This window comes from Nyctereutes procyonoides, unplaced genomic scaffold (assembly GCF_905146905.1).
Source record: "Nyctereutes procyonoides isolate TBG_1078 unplaced genomic scaffold, NYPRO_anot_genome, whole genome shotgun sequence".
Classification (NCBI taxonomy): domain Eukaryota; kingdom Metazoa; phylum Chordata; class Mammalia; order Carnivora; family Canidae; genus Nyctereutes; species Nyctereutes procyonoides.
This window is the reverse complement of record NW_026575037.1, coordinates 13,006,662-13,033,517: the sequence shown is the minus strand read 5'-3', so window position 1 is coordinate 13,033,517 and position 26,856 is coordinate 13,006,662. Positions and strand designations below refer to the sequence as shown.

The 26,856-nt window shown below is 35.1% G+C and overlaps 1 protein-coding gene and 1 pseudogene across 1 annotated transcript in view; one reads left to right on the top strand and one right to left on the bottom strand.

Moving 5' to 3' along the window:
• XPR1 (xenotropic and polytropic retrovirus receptor 1) overlaps positions 1-26,856 on the top strand; it is a 228,306-nt gene that overhangs the window by 10,015 nt on the left and 191,435 nt on the right. The window contains exon 2 of the mRNA XM_055319354.1: positions 19,913-19,964. Within this exon, the coding sequence (XP_055175329.1) occupies positions 19,913-19,964 (52 nt within the window). The remainder of the gene's footprint in view (positions 1-19,912; positions 19,965-26,856) is intronic.
• Positions 6,261-6,530, bottom strand: LOC129505770 (60S ribosomal protein L37a-like; annotated as a pseudogene).

Genomic DNA, 26,856 nt, shown 5'->3' with positions numbered 1-26,856 from the left:
ACCTTTTTTATATATAGTAAGAAAATCAGTCGGGAACAATTATGTAGTTTTGAAAATCCATGGTTGCTTGTAACTTAGATCTTATTTATTTAAATTATAGACCCTCTCTGTTATTTTTGTTTTTGTTTTTTTTAATTGGGGTAAAATTCATACATGTATTCTTAAGTATGACCAAATAGCTTAAGTGAGCTTGAGTTTTTAGTTCAATTTTCTAACGAAAATTTAATTTCTTTTTTTTTTTTAAAGATTTAATTTATGGGACGCCTGGGTGGCTCAGTGGTTGAGCGCCCGCCTTTGGCCCAGGGCGTGATCCTGGAGACCTGGGATTGAGTCCCACATCGGGCTCCCTGCATGGAGCCTGCTTCTCTCTCTGTCTGTGTCTCTGCCTCTCTCTCTGTGTGTGTCTCTCATGAATAAATAAATTAAATCTTTTTAAAAAAATTAAATTTTCATTAGAAAATTGAACTAAAAACTCAAGCTCACTTAAGCTATTTGGTCATACTTAAGAATACATGTATGAATTTTACCCCAATTAAAAAAAAACAAAAAAAATAAAGAATTTATTTATTCATGAGAGACAGAGAGAGAGAGAGAGAGAGAGAGAGAGAGGGGCAGAGACACAGGCAAAGGGAGAACCAGGCTCTATTCCATGCAGGGAGCTTGACACGGGACTCGATCTGCGGTCTCCAGGATCCCACCCTGGGGTGAAGGCGGCGCTAAACTGCTGAGCTACCCAGGCTGCCCGAAAATTTAATTTCTAATACTAGAATTGGGTTTAGAGTTGAGAAAGTCTTTTCAACCCCTCTATTTTTTTTTTTAAGATTTTACTTAATTATTCATGAGGAGACAGGGAGAGGCAGAGACATAGGCAGAGGGAGAAGCAGGCTCCTTGTAGGGAGCCCGATATGAGACTCAATCCCAGGACTCTGGGATCATGTCCTGAGCTGAAGGGAGACACTCAATTGCTGAGCCACCCAGGCATCCCATCAACCCCTCTATTTTACAGATGAATAAATTGAGAGTAGAGAGGCCAAGATTATGTGGTCAGAGTCTTAAAAGTAGTTGATAGGAGAGCATGGAATAAGAATATTGGCCTCTTGCTCACTGCTGTACCTTGCTGATGCTTGTCACTGCTGTATAATTTTTTTTTTTTGGTTTTAAATTTTCAGAATTAATTTTCTTTGTAAGAGTCAGTATGAATTTAAATGTTCTAATGATTATTCAAATACTCTGTATTAATACATTTATCTGACTAATCCATTAGATCACATTTTCAACCCAAGATAATCTTGTGTGTATCAGTTAAAAGACTGAGTAAATTAAGAGACTTAAACCTTAAGAATACTATTGTTTACTCAACTACAGAAAATTAGCCATTTTCCTGTCTCGGTAGAAACCTATCTTAGTTGAGGAGACAGGACTGAGAAATTATGGTAAAGCTTGAGAGGTTAGGTAGGAATGAGAGCAAGGTTCAGGAAAGTTGAAAAATCATTTGGCCATTCCTCTGTAATATATCTGTGTTTGAACATTAACTTAGGTTTATTTGTTATCTGTACATGAGGAGTAACCCTCCCTCCCCATTAAGACCTCTTACTACTTGTTACCAAGCCAAATCCGGACATATATGACTAGAGAAGATTAGAATATGTATTTTTTTAAAAGATTTTATTTATTTATTCATAGAGACACACACACACACAGAGGCAGAGACACAGGCAGAGGGAGAAGCAGGCTCCATGCAGAGAGCCTGACGTGGGACTCGATCCAGGGTCTCCAGGATCATGCCCTGGGCTGCAGGTGGTGCTAAGCCACTGCGCCACCGGGGCTGCCCTAGAATATGTATTAAATCAGTTCACAAAGTATTCATTAATGACTGCTTCCTTTTTTTTATTTTTAATAATAAAGAGATAATGATAATACTACCAGCTAATGTTGACTGTTTCTGATGTCAGGCATTTTACATTTTTTTAAAATTTTTATTTATTTATTTATTTATTTATTTATTTATTTATTTATTTATTTATTTATTTATGATTTTATTTATTTACTCATGAGACACAAAGAGAGAGAGAGAGAGAGAGAGAGGTAGAGACACAGGCAGAGGGAGAAGCAGGCTCCATGCAGGGAGCCCGATGTGGGACTCAATCCTGGGTCTCCAGGATCAGGCCCTGGGCCGAAGGCGGCGCTAAACCACTGAGCCACCGGGGCTGCCCCAGGCATTTTACATTTAATCCTTATCCTCTAACTCTAAGGTGGGTTTTGTTATCATTTTTTTTTTTTTTTTTGTTAAGATTTTGTTTCTTATTCATGAGAGACACAGAGAGAGGCAGAGATACAGTCAGGGAGAAGCAGGCTCCCTCTGGGGAGCCTGATGTGGGACTTGATCCCAGGACCCCGGGATCATGCCCTGAGCTGAAGGCAGACGCTCAACCATTGAGCCACCCAGGCGCCCCATGTTATCCTTGTTTTAAGAAGACACTGAGTCTTTGAGTATCACCTAGTGAGTGATAAAAGCCAGAATTCAAACACAGGTATGTCTTATTTCAGAGCCTGGATTTTTAAATATGGTATTACATTGTCAGCATCATGCAAGGAGCTAGAGAAGTAAAGATAAGAGCCTGCCCTTGAGGAGCTCATAACTTGAGTGGGTTTCCTCATCATAGTATACTGTGATTGTGTTACAGAAGAATACCAATTGATTTTGCTCTGGATATCTTTGAAATTCTCACAGAGGTGATATTTGAACTGGGTACCAGAGATTGAGTAAGGTTTGATCACATAGTGAAGAGGAAAAAGGGCACTGGGGGCAATCTAGGCAGATAGAATAATATTGAACAAAGGCATAAATAGGTGAAAATAAGTATATTGATGAACTCTGGTTTAGTAGATATGTTGGAGAACTGATGGGGTAAGGTTGGAAAGGGGGGACTAGAAGGGATCAGGGGGTGAAGGGATGAGTATCTTGCTGAGTTTAAACACTTCCTGGGTGTGAACCATCTAGAATTTTATAGGACAGGTTAGTGGGGAGGAATTAGTACATAGTAAGAGATATAATTTAGTTCTTGGAGGATGGCTTGGAGAGAACAAAACCAAAGACCCAGAGGCAGGAAAACCAGACAGTATGGCCAAACATATTGAGGGCTTGGATCAATAGCTTATTTAATCAATTTTAGTGTGTATTTTTGTCATATTTTAACACTGAAGTCAGGTACATCTTATAATTAATGCTGCGTCATAGATTAATTGGCAGACATGTTTTTCTTATTTAGAAGCACAAAAAATAATGATGTATGTTACTCTTAGTGACATTTTAGATTTGATTAAATTTGATAGTAATAATGTATAGTATTTACTTAATGCTTACTGTGTCTATGTCACGCAGAGTAGTAGATACCTGCCAGCATCCAGCATCTGGCAGTGTCTGCCATATTTAGCAACTTTTTTTTGAAATAACAGAAACTGACCAAAAGGCCTGGGTCCCCCTGAGATGTCGTTAAGGGTTGAAAAAGAGATTCATAAGAGTATGGTTGAAGAGTGAATGGAGAAAATAAGAAAAGTTCATGTTTGTCCTTACAGAAATTGGCTAGAGCTCTAGAAAGAAATTATTTTGGTATCAGTTTAGAGTTTTCTTGTTTTGTTTAGTCAGTGAGTGCAGATTTAGCCCTTTTATGTAATAAACTCAAATGCAATCACGGATAATGAAATTGAGATGCAGTCTTTCCCTTGCTTTTCAAATGTTTTTATAATAGGTAGCAAAGGTGTTTATAAGCAGGTGAGATACCACTTCTATCACAGAGTTCGTACATCTTCTGATAAACCTTTCTTTCTTTCTTTCTTTCTTTCTTTCTTTCTTTCTTTCTTTCTTTCTTTCTTTCTTTCTTTCTTTCTTTCTTTCTTTCTTTCTTTCTTTCTTTCTTTCAGATTTTATTCATTCATTTATGAGAGACAGAGAGAGAGGCAGAGACACAGGTAGAGGGAGAAGCAGAGTCCACGCAGGGAGCCTGACGCGGGACCTGATCCCGGGTCCCCAGGATTACGCCCCTGGCTGAAGGCAGGCACTAAACTGCCGAAGCACCCAGGGATCCCTAAACCTTTATTTTTGACTCAAATATGCTTCTGGAAATATGAATATTGAAATATAAGTATCTCAAATTATATTGCCATTAGATATTTGCTAGAAAGGGCTGCAAAATGTTTTCTCTAGAATTTGCTTAGTATCATAGACTTTGAAAAGTTCAGTTCTTGATAGGTAGCAGAATTAGAAAATACATTGATTTAGAGACTACTGAAATTAAAGTTATAATAACCCTTTAAGCTTGAGCAAGTCATTTGGCCTTTCTGTGTTAGAATTTTCTCATCCTTAAATTAGGTATTATAATAATGCCTACTTTAGAGGATCATGTGAAATGAATTCATAATTGGAAAGTACTTAAGATAATAAGTATGTATAGTAATTAATAATACTATGTGTAGTGTTGGGATCACTGGGTGGCGCAGCGGTTTAGCGCCTGCCTTTGGCCCAGGGCGCGATCCTGGAGACCCGGGATCGAATCCCACATCGGGCTTCCGGTGCATGGAGCCTGCTTCTCCCTCTGCCTGTGTCTCTGCCTCTCTCTCTCTCTCTGTGACTATCATAAGTAAATAAAAAAAAAAAAAATTTAAAAAAATACTATGTGTAGTGTTGTATATGTATTAGCCATTATTACATATCTATCCCATGCATATTACATACGCATGGTTTGAAGCCAACAGATGAACACGGTGCTAGTTGATTTATTTATTCTTGAGACAACTTGAGGAGGGGAATCAGGGAAACTCTAGGAAGAAAATACCTTAGATACTAGTCATTAAATTATTGGACAGATGGAAGCTGAAAGAATTTTACCTTTTTAAAAAAGCCTGGTATTTCACAGAACATAAAGTTTAGTTACTACCTATTTATTTTTATTAATGAAATTAAAAGATTAATTTATATATTTTTGAAAGTTTCTTTCGTTTTTGAGACAGATGAAAAATTGGGAAGAACTTTTTCCTTTTTTCCACATTTTTGTTGTGAAGTCTTAGTAGAATAGACCGATAAACATACAGTATTAGAGAAAAAAAATATTTCAGGGAAAGAAATTATTAAATGTAAAATTTTGAAATTCTCCCTTGACTTTTCTTTCATTTTAGGGATAACATTATTTAATATGGTGGGTTTTATGTAGGGAGCACTTAATATAAGCCATTGTTTTACCAACTTTAATTACAATGATTTAAAATTTTTAACCCTGTATCAAAAATTATTAATAATAATTTCATGCATATTTTGTGAATCTGCCCTGTTAAACACAGAATATTCTATTAAGGTTAGTATCTTCCTTCCAAATGTATATACACAATATTATAGTAGTTGGATCATTTTATTATCATTAATATTTGAAATTAAATAAAGCTATCATTGGGCAGCTCAGGTGGCTCGGAGGTTTAGCACCGCCTTCGGCCCTGGGCGTGATCCTGGAGACCTGGGATCAAGTCCTGCATCGGGCTCCCTGCGTGGAGCCTGCTTCTCCCTCTGCCTGTGTCTCTGCCTTGCTCTTTCTCTCTGTGTCTCCCATGAATAAATAAATAAAATCTTTTTTTTAAAAAATAAAGCTATCATTGGTAAAGATAAAGTAATACTATTACACTTTTTTTTAGAGAGGAAGGAGGAGGGACAAAGGGTGAGAGAGAATCCCAAGCAGGCCTCACACCCTGAGACTATGACTTGAGCTGAAATTAAGAGTTGGACACTTTACCTACTGAGCCACCCAGGCACTCGCTATTAAACATTTTTGAATGCATCACTTTCTAGTACTTAGCACAGTGATTTATTTTGTCGGTGCTTCAGTGTTTATACATTTTATAGGGGTGAAGGAAGGAAGAATTCACTGTAAAGGTTTAAATCTAGGGAAACTGGTAAAGAATAGTTATTTGGGGGATGGCAAACTCATGAAATTAGAACTTAAATAGGCTTGATTTTATGTGTGAAATGTCTATGTGTAAAGAAGGAGCTAGGATTTTAAAAATCGTGTCAACAGATAAGATTATCATAATTGAGATAGTAATGGAGAATTAACTCATTTCAGGGAAAATATTTAGGCAGAAAAGTAGAGATGCAAATAGAGGAAGTCTTGGAACATATATTGTCACAAGAGTCAAGAGGTTTTTTTTTTTTTTTACATAAATTAACTGATTTATTATAGGCTAGCAGTGTTTCAAATGGAGCTTCTACTGGTCTTTCAACTTGTCTTCAGTCTTCTGACGGCAGACTTTACTGTGACAGCAGAAGTGGTAGTATAGGTCCAGGCGCCACCAGCTACGGTTTTCATGCAGGAGCCACAACGCCAGATGCCCACAGCTCATCTTTTCATGTTGGTTTTGCCAAGGAAAGAGCAAGTGTACTTGGCGGGCTGGCTAATTTAAGTCTGCTTCACCATTTTCTGGAGGGAGGCACCATAACGGGTCCCGTATTTACCCACGATTCTGACCTTCTTGATGCGTTTAGCCATGTTGCTGCAAACTAGGTCCCACAACAGTCAAGAGTTGTAAAGATAAGTGGATTATTAGCAGTGACATGCTCTGTATATAGGTCAGTGAGAATGAGAATTAAGGATAGGCCTTGAATATGACAAAAAAAGCTTATTGGTAGATTCTGAACAAAAATTGTCTTTTACAAACTGTCTTCCAGTTTTTTTTTTTTTTTTAAGATTTTATTTATTCACTCATGACAGAGAGAGAGACACACAGAGACAGAGACAGAGACAGAGACAGGCAGAGGGAGAAGCAGGCTCCGTGCAGGGAGCCTGACGTGGGACTCGATCCCAGGTCTCCAGGATCACACCCGGGCTGAAGGCGGTGCTAAACTTCTGGGCCACCGGGGCTGCCCTGTCTTCCAGGTTTTAAGAGGTTAAAGTCATTGAGCAACATGTGTGTAATTTTCAGTTGAGAGGGATCCCTGGGTGGCGCAGCGGTTTAGCGCCTGCCTTTGGCCCAGGGCACGATCCTGGAGACCCGGGATCGAATCCCATGTCGGGCTCCCGGTGCATGGAGCCTGCTTCTCCCTCTGCCTGTGTCTCTGCCTCTCTCTCTCTCTCTCTCTTCTCTCTCTCTCTGTGACTATCATAAATAAAAATAAAAAATAAAAATAAAGTCTTAAAAAATTTTCAGTTGAGAAATGTGACTCTTTTTTTTTTTTCCAAAGATGTCATTTATTCATAGAGACAGAGAGAGAGAGAGAGAGAGAGAGGCAGAGACCCAGGCAGAGGGAGAAGCAGGCATCATACAGAGAGCCTGATGTGGGACTCCATCCAGGTTCTCCAGGATCACGCCCTGGGCTGCAGGCTGCACTAAACCACTGCGCCACCGGGGCTGCCCGAGAAATGTGGCTCTTAACAGAGTGAGGAAAATAGGATAGAACCTTTAGGAACAAGTAGAATAAAGCAAAAGGTTCTTTGAGGATATATGAGATCTGTTCATATATGAAGGCAGTGGAGAAAGTGGCTTTAATTTTATCTAAATTTTTGGATTTAATTACATTTCCCTCAGTTATTCGCTGTGAGATATTCACAAAATTATATCTCTGAACCTCAGTTTTCTTGTGTGTTAAATGGGGGTACTATTTAGCTTTCAGGACTATTGTGAGAATTAGATATAATATATGAAAGTGTCAGCAATGGCCTAAACTATAGAAGATGCTCATCAGTAAAGTATAGCTATTAATTTGTCATTATTAAAAATTAGCCATTGGAGTAACTTATTCATTTATTCAACAGTCATTTTAGAGTATTAGTACTTAATCTAATAAGACTCTCTTTCAATCTTATGAAATTTCTTGGAAAGCAAATGATATAGCTGGACTTTTAGAATCCATTGCTTGATGGGTGCTTGGGTGGCTCAGTTCGTTTGGTATCTGCCTTCAGCTCAAGTCTTGCCAGGATCCTGGGATTGAGCCCCTTGTTAGGCTCCCTGCTCTCTGAGGAGCCGGCTTCTCCCTCTCCCTCTCCCTGCTGCTCCCCCTGCTTGTGCTTTTTCTCTCTCTCTCTCTGTCAAAATAAACAAAGTCTTAAAAAAATCCATTGCTTGAGGAACTACCTTTTGACAAGATGAAATATTGTATTTCATAGATTCTAGGATGTACACATCCCTCTTCCACAATCCAACACCTTTGAAATTGGGATTTGTCTTACAGATGGCATAGTGTAATTGGAAGTGTTTTTCTTTCTTAATGATTCATAAAATAATGGTGTGCCTTGACAATTGATGATGTCTTAGAGTCAATGAAATACAGTAGTATTTTATTAAATACAAATATCTTCGTGTATTTTGACAAGTGGTATTTTTGTGGGAAACATTATTCAACCTTGTCTATTAAGGTTTTGTGATATTGAAGTTAGAGCTGTGAAGTGGTTTCACACCCCTAGGTTAGAAACCATTTTTTTGGGCACCTGATTAGCTCATTTGGAAGAGCACGTGACTCTTGATCTTGGGGTCGTGAGTTTGAGCCCCATGTTGGGTGTAGAGATTACTTAAAAAAAAAAAAGAAACCATTTGTATAGACATATAGGAAACACCATTGCAAAGCTTTTGGATTCCTTTTTGTTTTTGTTCAGATAAACTGGCAAACTGTTACTAAGAGCAAAAGTGAGAATTTTATGTTGTGATAACTATTATTTTTGGGCAAAATCCAACATGTTTTACCAACCTGTATAAAACTTATATGTTAAAGAGAGCTGGAAGCCAAAAGCATTAAGAGCTTTTCTTTTAACTAGTAAATGAAAATGGTTTGATTTTTGTGTAGAAATAAAAGGTAATAGAAATTGGGAAAAATAAGAAAGGACTTCGTGTTTTGATACTTTATGAAACTGGATCTGCTATAAAAGAATTTAATAAAAATAATAGTAGCTAGCACTTTAAAAAATTAACTGATGTGCTGATATTGGACATCTATCTAGGTTTTGTGTGATAAAGTCTGTGAAATTTACCAATCCATTTTAAATTTGTACTGTGCTAGACACTGGCATATAAAAATTGAAGTGAGATTGCTCTTTGCCTTCAGAATTTATAGCTGTTACTATAATATGTAAGAATGAGCCATATAGATTTAATTAGAAGAGAGTATTTATTGTCAGCGTTATTTTATAATCAGAATAGTGCCCTTAGACAAGGAAGATGCTGATTTATCTGTCAGACCTTCTCCAGCTTAGAAGCGTGGCTGCATGACTTCCCAAGGGCATTCTGTGTAAGTTAAGTTATAATGGTGGTGGCTTTGACATATGGGAATGCAATTTTGTTTATTAGTGTTAAATAAATCACTTACTTAAAATTGTCATAATTTCCTTAACATAATTTTGTATATTTGTGGGAATAAAAATATTAGCTACTTTGATCAAGACAAGCAGTAGATGTAGGTGATTATCTAATAACATGTACATTCTGTGATATAAAGATGTTTTTCAAATCTACCTCATCTATTAACTGTCTATTGCTATATTACAAGTTACCTCAAAACTTAGTAGTTTAAAACAATAATAAACATTTATCTCATGCTGTTTCTATGTGTCTGGAGTTTGGATGGAGCTTAACTGGGTGTTCTGGCTCAGAGTATTACGTGAGGTTGTAGTTAAGATGTCAGCTGGAATTGCAGTCATTTCAAGGCTTGACTGGGCCTGAGGATCCATGTGGGGTTTTGTTTTGTTTTGTTTTTTCGTTTTTCAGGAGTCCTCGGTTCTTTACCACTCAGAACTCTCTTTTTTCATGGCTGGCTTCTCTCAGAAAGGGTGATCCAAGAGAGAGCAAAATGCAAACCACAGTGTCTTTTATGACCTAGCCTCGGAAGTAGTACTCTGTCATTTATGTATATTCTATTGATTATACAGGTCAGCTCTATTTTGTGTGGGAGGGATTACACAAAAACATTATTACCAGGAAGGAATCTTTGGGAGTCAGTTCAGAGGCTAGTTGCTACACCTGATAAAAAATCTAATGGTTAGGAAAAGTTTTGGAAATAAAAGGAAGGATATAAAAAAATTGAGTTGAGGTAAGTCTTAGAAAATAGAGGTAAGTCTTAGAAAATAAGGTTTCATTTGAAATAGTGGCCTATATGTCTTTTTCTTAAGCATGAATTATAGAATGTGTAATACTTGGGCAGGCTACTTTAATAATCTGAGTCTCAGATCTTCAGTGGTAAAATGAGAAGCACAGTTACATTCAAGAGTTAAGGCTCTGTGTTTTAAGAGTTAATGCTTTAAAGAGTTAAAGCTATATGTTCAAAATACTCAAAACAATCTAATAGTAGATATTCAATAAATGTAACTGATTGATTTTTTTATTGATCAGTATTTGTGGCCATCATTTCCTCAGCTCTCATGTATACTCATTCCCATCTAATCTAAGCCTGATCACTCTTCTGAAACCATTTATTGATGGTTACAGATGAGTTCCTGATCCTCAGATCTAATAACTTCACCTTCTCTCTTTCTTTTTAATCTCTAAGCAGCTTTTTATTTTTCTTTCCATTAAGGTTATATGTTTTAAATCTTACATATGGATAATTTAAATTACAGGCTCTAAAGTAGAGAGTAAAGAGTGTAGGCCTTCTAATGTTAGCTGTTTTTATTTATAATTCAGTTGCAGCCTTCCAGTTAGATAGGGAGATAGTATTCCAATTAGATAGACAGAATAGACACCTGTATTCACCATGCAGCTGAAGAAACAGAAGAATTATTAGTATAATGAACCCTTCCTAGATTGTTTTATTTAACTCAGATGTTTTCAGTTTAATTTTTAAATTATTTTTCCAACTTTCTTGAGATGTAATTGACATATAACACTGTGTAAATGTAAGATGTACAACATACTGGTTTAATACATTGATATATTGTAAAATGATTACTATTGTAGTATTAACTAACACTTCCATCCCATCACATAATTACAATTTCTTTTTTGTGGTGAGAACATTTAAGATCTGCTCTTTCTACAACTTTCAAGTCTATAACACAGTGTTATTAGGTGTTATCATCATGATGAACGTTAGGTCCTCAGAACTTACTAATCTTGTAACTGGCAGTTTGTACCCTTTAATGAATATTCCCTGTCCCCACGCCAGTACACATGTGTGGTAACCACCACTCTATTCTGTTTTTCTGAGCTTGTCTTTTTCAGGTGCCACATGTAAGTTATATCATATGGTATTTGTTTTTCTCTAACTTATTTAACTTAACATAACGCTGTCATTATCCACGTTGTTGCAAATGGCAAGATTTCCTTCTTTCTTGTAGCTGAATAATATTTTCCATTGTATACCACATCATCTTTATTGATCCATCTGTTAACACTTAAGTTGTTTCCATGTCTTGGATATTGTGAAAAAATGCTGCACTGAACTTAGGGGTGCAGAGATGTCTTTTCTAAGCAGTTTTGGTAGTTTTTAAATCACTTATTTCTTTTTTCAGTGTTACATTAGTTTCAGGTATATAACATAGTGATTCCATAACTTTGCACATTGTGCTATGCTCACACATGCACATCAATGATCTGTTACCATACAACACTATATATTAATTTTTATGGTCCTGTGTATATATATCTGATTTTTTCCTCATTGTCATCTCTGCTGCTTTGTATTCCAAAAATTTATGTCCTTGGCCCACTTCTCACTTTCTGAAAATTTCATTTACCTAGAACTTATGTCGTTTCAAATCATCTTTATATGCAGATAATTTCCAACTCGTAACTTAACTCTGAGCTATCTTTTAAATTGTAAGTCTCTATTTTCATCTGTCCACTAACAACCTCAATTATCCTGTGGAAACCTAAAATGATTTGTCACCCAAACTCCTATCTTTTTTTTTTTGCTCAATTTTTTTCTTTGGTGTTTTTTTCAGGTCAGTTAATAGTATCTGGAATCATCCTTCTTTTTATCTGGGCTCAGAATATTGGAGATCTTTAATTCCCTTAGTTCATGTTTAGTTGTTTTTGCTTTTGGTATTCCCTTAATGCATGTTTAGTTGTTTTTTCTTCTTGGTATCCCCTTCTTTCCCATATTTCACTTTTTTTTCCTATTCCTACTGCTTTAGACTTTGAATATGCTTTGTTTATTTTTTTAAAAGTATTTAACATGTCATATTCTAATTTACCTATTTATGTGACTTTGCCTTGTTTGAGTTATCATTTCTTTAGAGCCTGGCATAGTATATAGGGTAGACATCTAGGGGTGTTACTGAGTAAATAAAGCTTGGTAATTTCCTTAATGATGAGATTAGTAATCTAGAAATATCTGTGGTGTGCCTTTTTAATACAAGTACAAGCAAGGTGTCCAAAATCCTGACTTTACATTCATATGTGAAACAAGTGATATGGATAACTAAAACATAAAGTAGAGATATTAAGTGCTATAAATGGTTTCAAATAGACTACTAAAGGATTTCAGGGGAGGGAGTGATGATTTCCAGCTGGAGTATCTCAGACAAAGCATAAAAGAGGTTAAATTTGTTATAGACCTTGAAGAATGGTTAAGATTTGGAAATTAGATTTTAAGGATCTGGGTAGGGTAGGGGATTTTAGTAGAGGCAGTAGTTGTAAACAAAAGTAAAGATGCAAGAAATATTGAGGTCCCTAAAATGAATAATTATAATAATAATTCATTTTGACTTGAGGATCAGGTTATGAAAATGAAAGTTATTTTCTTCAATTTGGAAGATAAGCCTAAAAAGATAGTTTGGACCATTCTGGGTACCTTGGAGATCAGCAGAGGATTATGATTTTTTTTTTTTTGTGACCATTGAGGAATCCTTATAAGTTTAAGGAGGAGAATCAGACTGGTGCTTTGGGAAGGTTAATATGGCAGCAGTTTGTAAGATGTTTTAGTTTTAGAGAGATGAAAACCTATAGGTTGGTAAACCAGTGAAGAGTTTACTGAAATAGTGTAGGTAAAAGAATAAGAGAATGAATGTAAGTGAGGTTGTGATAGTGGCATTCACTGAACCAGATCACTAAACTCATAGGTAGAAAGGAGAATGTAAGAATGTTAACACTGCTAGGACAGGGATTTTTATTTTCCTCATGATGTATTCCAGGTGTCTAGAGCAGTGCCTGGCACACAGCAGATACCTAATAAATGTTTGTTGAAGAAGTGATAACTGAGATTGTGAATCTGTGTGGTTTGGATACTGGCAATAACATTAAAAGAAATACAGAGCATGAGCAGATTTTGGAAAGAAATGAATTGAATTTTGGACATTCTGAGTTTGTATTAGCACACATGTGGCTGAGGATATAGTTTTGGGAGATATCCACATAGATATAGTAAATGCCATGTCAGTGAATGTCAGAATATATTACTGTAGACATTTATAAATGTGAATATAACATGGCATATTCCAAATTAGTTCTTCCTATTATATATGGTTTATACATTTAATAATTTCAATTATAATTTAATGTTACAACAACTTTTGCATATTGAATTGCCTCTTGCTGATGGGGTGCTTTTAAATTCCATAAAAATTGAGTCATGTATAATCCTAATATTCTATAGGCTTTGGATTAAGTATGCACAAGAGTACATTACTTTTAAACTTTAATGTATTCGATTATAAGAATTTGTGTAAGAGTTTTTATTTTACAGATTATTTCTGTCATCAGAAACAGAGCTAAGTTAGTTTATTTGGGGATACAAATAACATTAATTAGTTGGTGATTCTTTGTACAGGACACATGAGAATGCTAGCTGCCTTCTTTTGAGGTTTATAATTTGATTTACAGAACTGCCCTTAACATTTCAGTATCATGAAAACATGACTGATTTCTAGATGATGAGTCAAAAACTAGGTCACATGTAACCGACTTACACATTCACAGACTACCCAGTATTTTTGGTGAAAAAAATTAAAAAGTGAATGCAAAAAGAGAAAGTAGAAGCTGAAAAAGAAATAATTGGAGAATGTCTTTAGGGTGCTGTAAATAAGTTTATAATGTACATATTTTGAAAAATATGTCAAAATTTTGTTATTTAGGAGTTCCATTTAGAAAAGTTTTCAGATTAAAAAAGTCTAATATAAACTTTATCTAACTATTAAGCACCATTAATAGAGATTATGACTATTTTAAAGGTTTATGACATATCCCTCTCCTTCCTCTTTAAATGCCTTGTTTGTTTTACTGCTTAAATCAATAATTAGATTCTAGTGTGCTTTGAATGAATATTGAAGCCAATGAGAGCAACATAGGTTAGATATTTTATTGAGGGGGGTGTTAATATATATAGTATGATATATATAAGGCTGATGGTAAATTGATAAGGTTTTTTTTTTCTTTTTTCAGATTTTTATTTAAATTCTAGTTAACATACATTGCAATGTTGGTTTTAGGAGTAGAATTCAGTGATACATCACTTCTATAGAATACCCAGTGCTCATCATATCAAGTGCCCTTCTTTTTTTTTTTTTCTTTTTTTAAAAAAATTTTATTTATTTATTCATGACAGACACAGAGAGAGAGGCAGAGACACAGGTAGAGGGAGAAGCAGGCTCCATGCAGGGAGCCCGACATGGGACTCGATTCCGGGTCTCCAGGATCATACCCCAGGCTGAAGGCGGCACTAATCTGCTGTGCCATCGGGGCTGCCCTCAAGTGCCCGTCTTAATACCCACCGCCCATCTAGCCCATCCCCTACCCACCTCCATTTGTCAGCCCTTTTGTTCTCTGTTGTTGTCTCTTATGGTTTGTTTCCCTCTTTTACTTTTTTTTCCTCTCCCATATGTTCATCTATTTTGTCTCTCAAATTCCATATGAGTGAAATCCTATGGTATGTGTCATTCTCTGACTGACTTATTTTGCTTAGCATAATACATTTTAGTTAGCATAATACATTTTAGTTCTATCCATGTTGTTGTGAATGGCAAGTATTCATTCTTTTTGTTGGGCAATATTCCATTGTATGTACCACATGGAAGTAGGAATTTTTCTAGCTTCTGATCTTAGTTTGTGAAAAGGCCTGTGAAATGGCCTGTGCTTTTGGAAATAGATTAATGATCTATAATGTGTAATAAAAAAATAACTACATAAGAAACTTGTAATGGTAGTATTATTGAACATACATGTTAGGTTTGAACTATATCCTATTTCATACAATAGGTGTGTGTGTGTGTGTGTATTTGAAAGTTTAAATAATATAATTAGGAGACCTTGTTATTTAAAGCATATGCAAACTGGGATTTGCATGTATTTTCTTAGGAGTCTGTAGATTTCCTATAAGAATTAAGAATATAGTATGTCCATGACAGTGATTTTCTGAAAATATCATAGCATATTCTATCTAGATCATCTAGATGACTGCCTTATAAACTACTAAGTATGAGGAGATTGCAGTGACTGTGTTTATGCTTGTTTGGTCATGTTGGCTCCAGGCAGTATTATACTACTTTATGAAATTTAATAAGGACTGAGGCATATCTAAAACATAAATGAGGGACACTTGGGTGGCTCAGCAGTTGGGTGTCCGCCTTCAGCTCAGGGAGTGATCCTGGAATCCTGGGATTGAGTCCTGCAAGGAGCTCCCAGCATGGAGCCTGCTTCTCCCTCTGCCTGTGTCTCTGTCTCTCTCTGTGTGTCTCATGAATAAATAAATAAAATCTTTAAAAAAAACCAAATAAAACATAAATGATGTATTCATGTCCAATAGTAGATTGCCAAATGATGCCACAATCCACGTATGATACAAGTTTTTTGATAGTTCATATTGGGTTAGCTAACATTCTTTGAGTCTCTTTCATGTTCTAAGTACTCTTCATGTATAATCATGAATTATAATTAATATAAGGATTTGTGTCTTAAGAGTTTTTAATTCTCATAACAGACCTGTGAGATATGTGTGATCACTTCTGTTTTATAGTTGAGGGCATTGATATACAGAAAAGTTAATTTTCACAAGCTTACATAGCTATTAAGTGGTGGAGTCATTTTGCATACTCATTGTCTGACTCCGTTGCTCCTACCCACTGTGCTATACTACTTCATAGTAGGGAGACATACTAGGAGTATTTCTATCACAACTGATAGTCATATAAGTATTCCAAATTCAGAACGGATATAATTACAGTATTGTATTCATTTTGCCAGTTGAGGTTTCAGCAAATATCTTTTTCCTGTCATGTTAATGTTATTGGTTGAATAGTATTGGTTTTGTGGTTGTGTTTGGATTTAATTTGGAAGGTCTTACTGTTATATGAGTTATTATAAGTACTAAGGACTTTTGTCTTAGTATACCTATATTTATTTCATTAGCATAACAAAAATAATTTAACACTTATAGTAGAGATGCTGATATAAAAGATTACTTTGAATCCTTTGAAAATCAAAGAAATCTATTTTGGGGTACGTGGGTGGCTCAGTCAGTTAAGTGTCTGGTTCTTGATTTCAGCCCAGGTCATGATGTCAGGGTGGTGAGACTGAGCCCCCTGTCGGGCTCTGTGCCCTCAGGAGAGTCTGCTTGAGATTCTCTCTCCCTCCCCCTTTCCCTGCACACTTACTATCAAAGTAAATAAGTCTTTAAGAAATCTATTGTAAAAAAAAAAAAAGAAATCTATTGTAATGCACATGAATGTATATTGATTTTATTACACAAATTCAGAGATTTTGTTTTTGTTTTAGTTTTAGAAGGGGGAGGGGGAGAGGGAAAGAGAATCCTAATCAGGCTCCATGCCAGGGCAGAGTCCAACATGGTACTTGATCTTCCAACCCTAAGGTCATGACTTGAACCAAAATCCGAGTTGGACACTTAACGGACTGAGGCCACCCAGGCGCCCCCAAATTTAGAGTTTTATGAAAAGTACTGGATTTCCTTAAAGGAAAACAGCATCAATTGAGGAAAATCTTTTTTTTTTTTTTTTAAGGAAAATCTTTAATGTGTTGTTTTGTGTATTTGTTTTGTTGTTGCTGTTGTTTTGTTTTGTGTATTTGGATATACTGCCCTTAACCCAGGCAAGTGCCCTGTTATAGGTAACAATCTGTAGGTACTAATGTAGGCATTACTTTGTAGACTTTTTTTCCCCTACTAATTCCTAATTGAGGGTTGTTCTCCTGTCACAGGAATAGAATGGTATCCTGTTATGGAGATCTCTAGACACTTATTACAATAAAACACTTAGAGGGACTGTTATTCAGAGGAAAACAAGTAGTAAGAAGCAGAAAGAATTGTCCCTGATTTTATTGAGAGTTGTCTAGATTGAAATGAAATTATGATTCAGTTTTATAATAAAAATGAAGACTCATCGTTTTTCTCTTTATAAAATTTTAATCATTTTTTTTTAAAATTTATGGTAGTCACAGAGAGAGAGAGAGAGAAGCAGAGACATAGGCAGAGGGAGAAGCAGGCTCCATGCACCGGGACCCCGACTTGGGACTCGATCCCGGGTCTCCAGGATTGCGCCCTGGGCCAAAGGCAGGCGCCAAACTGCTGCGTCACCCAGGGATCCCTTAATCATTTTTTTTCTTAACTTAATTTGGTAACAAGCTTCCCTTTTGCAAATTTAATTTATTTTCATTATATGTCACTGAGGTACTGCTTAGTATGCTTTTTCAGTGTGCTTTGTTCATCTTTAATTTTCTCCAAAGAAGAAAGGCTTTTGAATTCAAGAACTATTTATTGAGCTTCTACTATGTAGAAGCCGCTCTGCTAGTCCTTAATGGTTTATTTGGTTCCTAATAGTATCATTTAATTTTGGTACACCTGTTTTTTATATTTCCAAAGTAGAAAGACTTTATTTAGATATTTGAGTCTCCGATATTACCTCTTTCCATAATAATTTCCATAAGTATTCTCTAGTTGGGTTTATGTGTTCCTTCTTATATTTTTCTATCTAGAGATTTACTTTGCTCTAAGCAATCTTCATTTACTCTCTTAAAATACATAATGCAAGACTGTAAATACCATTCTGTACTTGTGTAGGACTTCAATATAAAATTCTAATCCAAACTGGCAAAAATTCTGCTGTTTAATAAAATCTTCTGGATTAATTTTTTTTTCTAGACCAGAAGTTATTGGTCCCCTAGGTAGCTGAAATTGTAAAGAAAATAGTGAATGTATATGTTTTGTTCTTAAAAGAAGTTCCATACCTTTGTCATACTCACTTTAATTATTAATGGTCAGTAAACATGAGGCTGAGTTTCAAAGGTGATTTTAGAAAAGTTGTGGCCCAATAATGAAGGTTTTGTAGAAAAGATTTCTGTTTGTGTGTTTTCTGTCACCACTTCTGACCAGTTCTTTTTTCTGATAAAGTAACCATTTCACTGACACCAACTAGGTGTCTAATAATTAATTCAGTTTAATTCTGACACTAACTATCCAGAGTTAGCATAGGCCTCATGGGTAAGGGCTTAGTCCTACTGTTCTCCCTTGGGATGCCAGCTATCAACGGGCTACACAGGATACCCATACTTCTGCTTAGGTGACTACAAATCTTTGGCTATTGGTGATTGAACTAAATCCCCAGCCATTCTCTTTTCCTCAGAGATCTGAGAGTGGGGCTGAAAGTTTTAACCCACTGATCACATTAGGCAGGCAGTGGTTTTTCTGGGGACCAACCTCCATCTTGAAGCTATTCCCTGTCCCAGCTGTCTCATTAGTATATAAAAAAGAGTAAAATCCAAAAGTTTTCAGAGATTTCTGTGAGTTTCTGTGTTATTAAAAATTTCATTTCATTAGTCACTGGTGTAAAGCAAATGGTAAATTTACTTGGGAAGAATATAATTTACTAGACTTGAATATAGAATGAGTTACTCTGGAGTTTTATTTCCTTTTTTTTGGGTTTCAACTTGAGTGAATTTAGGGCAGTGGTTCTGGGCATGGGATATGTGTTGATTTTTGTGTCCTCCACAGGACACTTGGCAGTGTCTGGAGACTTTTGGTTGTCACAGTTTTGGTGGAGGTGTTCCTACTGGTATCTAGATGGGGCTAGTGGGTTGCTAGATGTGAGGAATGGTACTAAAAATCTTATTATACACAGAACAGCCCCCCTACTTCCCCCAAAGAATTGTCTGACTCTAAATGTCAGTTGTTGAGGGAGTCTGGAGGCCACTTTGGGAATCACCCATGGTTAAATGGTATTTGAAGCCTTAAAGCTATGGGACTGGGTAAAGCTACCTGTTTATAACCAGCTCTTCAGCAATGGAGCCTTATCAAGGCTCAGTTGATTCTACCATATTGATAGGTATGGGGATATGCTTTTCATTCTTGTCCTGAAAACACTTATTAGGAGACAAACTGCAGCCATTCCAAGTACCTAAATATTACTGATAGTTAATTCACTGATTTGGAAAAACAATAAAACCTGTAAATGTATTTATAGTCCTGAACTCTTATGGAGGACTTTCCAGACCTTCATTGAAGAGTATTTGTGTCCAAGATAAAAAGAATTCTGGAGATTGTCTACACAGCAATGTGAATGTACTTGACACTACTTAATTGTTAACTTGAAAATGGTTGAGATGGTGAATTTTATATTTGTATTACTACAATTAAAAAATTGTATCTAGTGTTTCATATTTTCTTAAATAGTGTTCCATGATTTCTCTAGGACCATTGTTCTCAGTTTCTGTTCTTGTCTTCTTTTAGTCGAGAGAATTTATGATCTCAGGAGATTTTTCATTCTTTTCCAAATGCCCTTTAATTTTTAAAGTGTAACTATTAGCCATTTTCTTAAAGATTGGACAGTGCTGGATTTATAGAGAAGTATAGCATTTGGGTTTAAGCTTATTAAAGTTAATTGAATATTTTACTAAATTCTCATTTTAGGGAATCATGTCATTGGATACTGAAAAAGAAATAATTGTTTAGCTTCAAATGCTTTTAGTGTAAAGATTACTCATGATTTCATGCACTTTTTTTTAATAGGCTTTCAAGGATATGCTGTATTCAGCTCAGGATCAGGCACCTTCTGTGGAAGGTAAGATGCATTAATCCCTAATTGAGTCACATAAAACCCCTTTAAGGGAAGATGTTTTAAACTGCATAATATAAAACTAAAATATCTTGCTCTATTATATAACTCTTTTATGCTTTTTAAAATATATATTGATTATATTTTAATCAAACTTTCTGTATGTTAAGCTCACATTTACCCTATGATGGATCTCTTATTATGTCCTTGAATCATCTTAGCATTGTGAATCACAGATAACTGGTTTAGAGTCAAAGTTCTTATCTTCCCTCCCCCCAATATATTTTCATACCATCTCTCCATCTATCTTTCCTCCCATCCATCTATCCATTCATCCATACTTTAGTGAATCCTTAGTCCATAATTAATCTGGGCAATTAATCTAGTTTTTCCGTTCTATTTATGTAATGTCTTTAGATTGGGTTTAGTAAAAAAAAACAGTGAATCACATTTACTATGTGTATGTGTGTTTAGGCAGGTATATATTTGCATGTGCACAGTTAGGCAGTTGTAAAATCATTAATCGAAGGACAGTAGTCATCTCTCCAATAATCTTTATTGATCTTTTCTGTTACCTCAGCTTCTACTCACTAGCTCGTTCTTTATGGGTTTAACCTTTGATAGGTTTGGAGAGTTGTAGTTCATAGTTGTGTGAGTTCTTGTGTCATTAAATAATGGAGCTAATTCAACAGTTATTTCTTGAGGAAGTGTTTCCTCTGAGGCTGGGTAATCTTTTAAAATTTTCTCATAAATTTTTTTTTCAGGAGAAATGAATGTAAAGTATATGCCAAGAATAATCTAGATAGTGTGTACAGATTAATATATTTATGAGATACCAAACTGTAATTTTATGAAGTCATTCTAGTGACAAGCTTTTGGAGGCTTATTTTTATGACATGTAACAGATGCTGATGTTGTTCAACAAAAATGTAGATCTATAATTAAAAATTTCATTTCTTTGATGAATCACTGAATTCTCCTGAAACCAAAAAACAAACAAAACAAAAACTCATTTCTTTAGTGACATAGAAATGTATATCTTTTATCTCTAACCATTCTGAATTCAAAATGTGCTTCCTTTAACATCTTGAAATCTTTACCAGGATTTGGTACTTAAGTATTAGTTTTATAATATATCACTGAATTTTAGATTATAATATATTTTAATTTTCTAATGTTTGAAAGCACTTAAGAAAAATGAGTAGTTCTTTATTAGGTTATTATTTCTTATGTGTCTTAAAGAGTACCTCAAAATTTTTTATAAATAATTTTCTTAAAATTTCATTTTAAGGAAAATGAAATTACATGAAAGTTTTAACTGGTTCCCTCAACCTTTGTAAGTTGCTTTATTTATTGGTTCTTTTAATTTTATTCTCAAGGTTGAACTACTTATCTTTGGTTTTTCTTTAAAGTTTTACCATACAATTTGTAGCAAACATTCTGATGTGTTTTGGTGATCCTCATTCATCCCTTCATACTGGCTCATGTTGCTGGTATTTTTCATGCACTTTTAGCTGTTATTAGAAAAAAACTGAATTCTGTGAAAATATGCTAATGAAAGACAAATGCTTATAGTTAAGAACTTTTTTAATCTCATTGCCTAAAGACATTAACTTCTTTGGACCCTGTTGTAAAGAAAGTATTTTGTGGGCTGATCATGCAGATGTGTATGCTGTTTTCACAAGGAAATATTCAAGACTTGTTTGTTTTCCTTCTCTCAGATTAAAACTGTGTCTGTAACTTTTATCTTTTTAAAATCAATTCTTCTGACGTACTTGAGAATTGAAGGCATTGGAAAGTGGTTTAAAAAAACACTATTCTGTGTAGTATTGAGGTTAGAAAATGTTATTAAAGTGACTATAATTTTGTCTCATTTGGTTGTGATATATTATCTTACTATCTTTCTATAGTATTAAATTTGAATGATAATCATTTCTGTCATTCATTCTTAGTATCAAGTTTGCGTTACTAGGCTTTTATTTAGCTGTTATCTATAATGCAGCATAAGTAGATTTGTCAACAAAGTCTAAGATGAGGATTTCAACTTTGAACATTTTTAAAGGCAAAAATGTTTGCTAGACCTGTTATTTTTTGAATATTGTCTTTTTTCTCTTCACTGTCTTTTTTTCCCTACATCTTAAGTTTTTAGTAGACTTAAAACTTTTGATGCCAGTGAACAAGTTTTTTTTTTAATCTTAAAACTGAAGTATGTCCTGAATTAGTAGTTCTCAACTCTGCTATATGTTTAATTCAGTTTACCTGTATTAGTTTTGTTTGTTTTCTACAAATACTGATGCCTGATTACCATCTCAGACCAATTAAAATAGGATCTGGGAGTGTAGCCCAGGCACTGGTAGTTTTACACTCTCCAGGTAATTCTACTAAATAGCCGAAGTCCAGAACCCCTGTCATAAATCTTAAATAATTTTAGATTAATATGATTATTGCTAACTTCTTTTAGACAGTAATTAGCCAGTAGGCTTATAGGCTTAAGTTCATTGATAGTTTGATTATTCTATTAGAATACAGGAGTATTTGTTTGTTTATAGTGTCTAGAGGACATTTATATTTTTTAAAATGTTTATTGTATTGAATCTAAGTAATAGCTGTATTGATTAATTACATGTTGAATGGTTATAACTTAATAATCATTATTAAAGTTAAAAAACATTTTTGCTGGGGTGCTTGGGTGGCTCAGTTGGTTAAGATCTGCTTTTGGCTCAGATTATGATCTCAGGGTCCTGGGATCGAGTCCCACATCAGGCTCCCTGCTTGGTGGGGAGTGTAGAGCCTGCTTCTCCTTCCCTGTACCCCATGTTCACTTGCTCTCTTTCAAATAAATAAATAAAAATCTTTAAAAAACATGCTGACTTTAGATGAGTTACAGTAAAATAAGCAGCTGCCTCACATTTCCTATTGTTTAAGATGGAATGGATTCATAATCATAAGTGAAAGTCAGTGAAATGGATTCTGTAAGAGTGAAGTGATTTATTGGATAAAAGGCATAGTATTTGAAAGCATTTGTTGATAAGTTGACCACAGACACAGTTTTTTTTACTGGTGAATTATTTTCTTGCAACTTTGTAAGAAATTTCAAGGTAGTGACTTTACTCTTCATTCATAAAATGAGCTTTTTCCTCATTTAAACATAAACCAACCAAGCATAATCTCAGTGCATTAAGAAATTAAGACATGTTCACTTCAAGCTGCCTTTTTTTTTTAGTCAAATATTCAGATTTATGGTATTTTGCTTCATTCATTCTTTGAGAGTGAACTTTGTTAATCACTCATTTATACATTGATTCATGAAAAATAGAGTCCCTTTTTATTTAAAATAGATGCCTTTTTAAAAAATGATTTTTATTTATTTATTCATGAGAGACAGAGACAGAGAGAGAGGCAGAGACATAGGCAGAGGGAGAAGCAGGCTCCTCGGGACTCGATCCCCGAACCTGGGATCATGCCCTGAGCCAAAGGCAGATGCTCAACCACTGAGCCACCCAGGCGTCCCAAAATAGATGTATTATAATTGTAATTCTGCAGTGCTCATATCTGAAAATAATATACATAAGAAAGCTTAAGGACTTATTCTTGGGCATTCCTTATCAATTCATATTTAATCTCTTTTGATATATATTATTACCTAGTCTTCTGTATAATCTCTGTTTTTTTTTTTTGTTAACTGTTTACATTTGAAAATATTATTATGACTGAGGTGACCTAAAATTCTATGTTAAAGTTTAAATTTATTAATTTTTAGGTAATGGCATAAATAATTAAACATTTTAATATTTAAATTGGAATTTTTTTTCTGCAGTAAGACTTAGAGTAGCATACCATGAAAGTAGAATGAGAGTATTAAAGTGACTAGAATTGTAGATTTTTTTTTTAAGATTTTATTTATTCATGAGAGACAGAGACACAGAGAAAGGGAGAGAGGCAGAGACACAGGCAGAGGGAGAAGCAGGCTCCATGCAAGGAGCCTGACATGGGACTGGATCCCAGGTCTCCAGGATCACACCCTGGGCTGAAGGCAGGCGCTAAACCTCTGAGCCACCCAGGGATCCCCCCCCCCCTTTTTTTTTAATTGCAGAGAACAGATACACAGTATCCTTGGAGTCAGTCTTTTTTTTTTTTTTTAATTGAAGTTTGGTTTGCCAACATATACTATAACATCCAGTGCTCAGTCCCATCAAGTGCCCTCCTCAGTGCCTGTCACCCAGTTACCCCAATCCCCCATCCTTTGTTCGTTTCCCAGAGTTAGGAGTCTCTCATGGTTTGTTCACAACCCTTTGGTTTTTTTCCCCAGAGTTAGGAGTCTCTCATGGTTTATCTCCCTCTCAAATTCTTCCCCCGCAGTTCCCCTTTTTTCCCTTTTAATCCCTTTCACTATTTCTTTTTTTTTTTTTAAGATTTTATTTATTTATTCATTCATGAGAAATAGAGAAAGAGAGAGAGAGAGAGAGGCAGATACACAGGCAGAGGGAGAAGCAGGCTCCATGCAGGGAGCCTGACATGGGACTTGATCCCGGGTTTCCAGGATCATGCCCTGGGCTGAAGGCGGTGCTAAACCGCTGAGCCACCCGGGCTGCCCCCCCCCCCTTTTTTTCCCTTTCACTATTTCTTATATTTCCTCTATGAGTGAAACCATATGATGATTGTCTTTCTCCCATTGACTTACTTCACTTGGCATAATACCCTCCAGTTCCATCCACATCGAAGCAAACGGTGGGTATTTGTCCTTTCTGATGGCTGAACAATACTCCATTGTATATATAGACCACATCTTCTTTATCCATTCATCTGTCAAAGGATATCATGGCTCCTTCCACAGTTTGGCTATTGTGGGCACTGCTGCTATAAATATTGGGGTGCAGGTGTCCCGGTGTTTCACTACATCTGTATCTTTTGGGGTACTCAGTAGTGCAATTGCTGGGTTGTAGGGTAGCTCTATTTTTAACTCTTTGAGGAACCTCCATACTGTTTTCTAGAGTGGCTGCTTCAATTTGCATTCCCACCAACAGTGCAAGAGAGTTTCCCCTATTCTGCATCCTCCCCAACATTTTTTGTTTTCTGTCTTGTTAATTTTCACCATTCTCACTGGTGTGAGGTGGTATCCCTTGGAGTCAATCTTTAGTGTTTTGAGGAACAGTGTTTTAAGGAATAATGTGTTAAGGAATTTTTGGAAAATGATGCTAAAAACCCTTAAATTCTATTGTGTTTTTACAGTTCCTGCTGCCAGTGAGGTATTGGGTATTTGGGAAGGATTAAATGAGACTGTCAGCTAATGGTTCCCCAACAGTGAATCGGTGACATTTTAATAGGAGTGTTTTGAGACCAAATAATTTAGTATAGATGTGAAAACAGATCTCTTAATTCCAATACCCATTTGACACAGTTAAATTTTCAATGATTGACAACTAGTGGTAAATATAAATGATGAATTGATGTATTTTTTTTCTCTCATACTTTTTTATTCCTTTCCCATTTGGTATCTCAGTCACTTTATGGAATTAATCTACTTGGATAAATATTTATACCTTATTTGGGGGGAACTTCCCTTTCCTTAGGGTACTTTTGATTTATATAATTTATATACATATAAATTTGTACACTTACACATATAATTTATACACCATATTAATCTTTTTATTTTTCTGAATTCAAGTAAAGTTTCAGGCTTTGGCATTCTTTTTTTAAAATGTACTATCTTAAAAAAATAAAATGTACTGTCTTTTGTTTAGAAGCATTAATGTTTTCTGCTCTTTTGATGGCAAAATATAAGAATGTGAGTCAATTTAGGTCACAGAATTAAGAGATCATTGACCTTCTAACTGAAGGGACTTTAAAAGATCATTTTTGCCTCACCCTCATTTTAGATTTGTGTGATCTGAGACCATGCTAAGGCTGTATGGCTCAATAAGGACAATCAGGATTGCTAATACTATATGTGCCAATAAAAGGAGAATTCCAGAGATAAAACTAATATTGAAACATAAAACAGACTTTTTAATACTGACTTTGCATTTTTATCTAAGTGATATATTTGAATAACATTTGTAAGTGGATATTTTTTCAAGTCTCTGTATTTTCAAAAGACTTGTGAAGTGTTAACTTTTAATAATCATGAACTATATGACTTATTGGGAAAAGCTAATTGTATCTTTCAAGAAATCTCTCTCTGCTCATTTTTGTTGTTGTTACTCCACATGGTTTCCAGAAGTATTGGGGAACATTTATAGAATTAGATAAAATATATTAGGTATCAGTAGTTATAGAGGTTAGAATATGGGGGAAATTAAGATAAATAGCGAGATAAAGTTCCAGTAAGTTTAGTATATAGACTAGATATTGTAAAGAACCTGGAACAGAAAAAGATCATCAAGTAAAAATTAAAGAAATCTTGAGTAAATTATAGACTTGAGTTTGAATACTGTTTCAGTTTTGGTTCATTATTTGTGACAAATGTACGATATTTACATAAGAGGTTAATGAACGGGGAAACATATGGCAACTGTCTGGATTATATTTGTAACTTTTGTAAATCTAAAACTATTCTAAAAGAAAACATTTATTTAAAAAAATAGATGCCAAAAAAACAAAATAGATGCCATAAGGTTTTATATAATTGCTAGAAGCGAATTGTACATTCAGCTTAGTTTTCTGGGGTTTAGGGGATAGATGAGAGCATGATTAGTTTCAGATTTCACATAAAGTAAATTTATCTCAATTTCTCAGAAAAAGTTCAATTGTTACTGAATATGAGATTTGAGAGAAATTCTTCCTTTGGACCTTCATGAAGAGTATTTGGTGTGGTGAATAGTATTCCCCCCCCTTTTTTTTAAAAGATTTTATTTATTTATTCATGATAGAGAGAGAGAGAGAGAGAGGCAGAGAC